We start from the raw sequence: 2,807 nt of genomic DNA, 5'->3' as shown, positions 1-2,807 counted from the left end.
TATTTTGAGAAGGGAGTCTTGTGTCTTTTCCATTCCATACATATGCGCGTCTTCTTATTGTTATTGAACAAGCGTGTCTTTATATTTATAGAAGTCGTAGTCTTACAATGATTTAAACACAATTCTCTTCTCAAAAGTGTGTATGTGCCGTGTATATTTAGCAAGACAACAGTGGGTTCTTGTTCTCTATTTGGTACAGAACTAAAGTACTATACAACGAGTTTGATATGCTATATCTTGAGGGTTGTGTTGTCAAAATCTACTGCAACGGATTGACTTCCGTATAGGCGTAAAAAACCTTAAACAAAGCAACTTTGTCTGCACCTCAACCCAGGTTTCCTTATTATAATTTTCATCGACCTTGGTTATTTACATATTATTTTACGAACGAAGGTGTGCTTAAACAATTGTGGGAGGAAATTTATAATTTTTTTCTCAACATTTTCTTTTTCATTTTGCCCATATGTAATTTTCTATTAAACGTATAATAATTGTGAGGGCATTAAGTAATTTGGCTATGTGGTCATATTTAAAGTCTTATCATGACATCGTATTAACTTTATATGCTATCAGCATTCTTTATAATTTTACTTTTACTTTTCTTTTACTTTAACTATATAATTACGGGATGGAAAAATAATTTGGATTATAAAATAAATAAATATATTTTTATTTGTCAATTTATACATCTTTCCAGTGCAGGTCTGCGCTTCCGTTCCTAAATCTTACTAATATAAAGAAAAGAGTTCTTTTTGGTAGGAGACCCCCTAAATTACTTAGTTGTTCCCATTTTCTACATATTTACATAAATACCATTGATTTAAAAATAGATCAAAAACTTTAAAAACTTAATATCTTTCAAAATATACACCAGATTTTTTTAAAATTTATATACTTGAAAAGCTCTTTCAATTATCTACATAACGAGTACAAATAAGAATAGTAGATCTTCATTTTAGGAAAAAAAATTCATGACTTTCAAATTCAGTATTTTTGGATGAGTAAAAATCCAAACATGTGCGATGCACATGTGTCCTTACTAGTAATAATAATAAAAAAAAAGGATTTTGGTTCCTTGTAGAATTTTCTTTGATTAGTATTTTTTTTTATTTGAAAATAATGTTGGTATTTAACATGACGAACAAAGAGAGCAAAACATTAGCATAAAAGTTTGGATTTAGTTAGATAAGGGTTGTACGCAGTGGAAGCCTATATTAATTAATCGATTGAAAGACCGTTGATATTGGAGGTTACACGGTCATGGCGATTTTATCTCCTTTCTTACAGTTTGTTTTTTCTAACAGCAAAAAAGCAAGAAACAAATGTTCCTCTCTCTCCCTTTCTAACTCTGTATTTTGATTTCTTTTGTCTCTTCATATTAAGTCAGTTGATGATAGGGAGATCGTAAAGAGATCTCCTAATAACCACCAAGCACAACTATTTAAACATAATAATAACAACATGGCTTGGAAAACTTGTTTCTTTGTAGTTCTGTTCTTTGCTTTGACGGAATTGGCCACCTCAAATTTCGTTTCAGGTGATTAATTATATTTATTTCAAATGTCAAGTTTCTACTTGTTTATGCCAATGCCATTCAATATATGGATTAAATTCGTGCAAACATAGATGGGGATATAGATCAAAATAATAGGAAAATATAACCTAATAATAATTTGTTCTTATCTGAATTTTGGTTGTAGGTGATGTATTTGAGGCATCGCATGGATCCACAGGCCGTTCACTCCTCCAGGCGAAAAAAGGTAATTTTTCTTTGTATTGTCTTTTTAAAGTCTGAGGAAAATCGTTTCGTCGCATTATCTCTTGCGTTGATAACCAATCATGTATGTACTATTCTCAATTTAATAGTCTTTTTAAAAAGAATGAAAGATAATATTTTGTCTTATAATTAATTTTTATGATACACGACAGGTTGCATAGTGGATTTTGAAAACATGAACTACACAATCATAACGAGCCAATGCAAAGGACCTCAATACCCTGCTAAGCAATGTTGTGCCGCCTTGTTAGAATTTATGTGTCCATTTGCAGATCAAATTAACGACTTGAATAGTGATTGTGCAACCACGGCTTTCAGCTACATAAATTTGTATGGAAAGTACCCACCTGGTTTGTTTGCAAATGAATGTCATGGAGGTAAAGATGGTCTTGATTGTCCTGACTCACCTCCACCAGGAAAATCTTCATCTAGTATCAACTTACCTAGTAGAAAAACAAATATTGCAGCTTCCTTTCTCATAGCTGCCTTGTCCCTCGTACTAGTATTTTTCTAATAATATGAATATTATCCTGAAAATTCTTAAAGATGGATTGGGCGGGCAGTCGGGTCGTAGATTTTCCAGTTGTGATGATGACCTAGATCCATTTTGCAATCCGTAAGTATGAATGTTTACGTTCTTAATCATGTACACAACTTTTAATTTGAGGAGGTATATATATTCATACTCCGATATTTTTTCTTTCTTTTAGTTATATTTCTTCTCTCTTATTGGTTTAGTTTTTCTTACCATCCATGAATAAGTATAATTTATGTCTCGACATCTCGCTATTGGAAATGTAAATGATTTCATTTTTTGTATTGATAATGAATCCGGTGGTCTTGTTCGAACTCAGATTATTGATATGATTACCGAATAATTTTACCACAACATCGACAAGGCACATGATTTATTTTGCATTTCATGCTTAAATGTGATTTGGAAGTCAGAGTTATTTTAGTTTACTTCCTTGAACGTCGTTCGTTGATTATAAGGTGACTCACTCGGTTGTTATTATTGGGTGTTTGGGCG

The 2,807-nt window shown here is 31.8% G+C and overlaps 1 protein-coding gene across 1 annotated transcript; it reads left to right on the top strand.

The window, feature by feature from the left end:
- Positions 1-1,241: 1,241 nt before the first annotated feature.
- LOC113304694 (GPI-anchored protein LLG1-like) lies at positions 1,242-2,598 on the top strand. Its single transcript, XM_026553839.1, has 3 exons — positions 1,242-1,537; positions 1,701-1,760; positions 1,930-2,598. Exons 1-3 carry the CDS (start codon positions 1,462-1,464, stop codon positions 2,289-2,291), a joined length of 498 nt encoding a protein of 165 aa, XP_026409624.1. The 5' UTR covers positions 1,242-1,461; the 3' UTR covers positions 2,292-2,598.
- The last annotated feature ends 209 nt before the right edge of the window (positions 2,599-2,807 follow it).

Source organism: Papaver somniferum, chromosome 8, assembly GCF_003573695.1.
Source record: "Papaver somniferum cultivar HN1 chromosome 8, ASM357369v1, whole genome shotgun sequence".
Classification (NCBI taxonomy): domain Eukaryota; kingdom Viridiplantae; phylum Streptophyta; class Magnoliopsida; order Ranunculales; family Papaveraceae; genus Papaver; species Papaver somniferum.
The sequence above is the reverse complement of the archived record's forward strand: the minus strand, read 5'-3'. Positions and strand labels throughout refer to the sequence as shown.

Bases quoted from the DNA above. Each gene is read 5' to 3' on its own strand.
- LOC113304694 (XM_026553839.1), top strand. From the start codon at position 1,462: ATGGCTTGGAAAACTTGTTTCTTTGTAGTTCTGTTCTTTGCTTTGACG. The intron at 1,538-1,700 runs GTGATTAATTAT...TTTTGGTTGTAG, and splicing joins CACCTCAAATTTCGTTTCAG to GTGATGTATTTGAGGCATCG. The intron at 1,761-1,929 runs GTAATTTTTCTT...GATACACGACAG, and splicing joins ACTCCTCCAGGCGAAAAAAG to GTTGCATAGTGGATTTTGAA.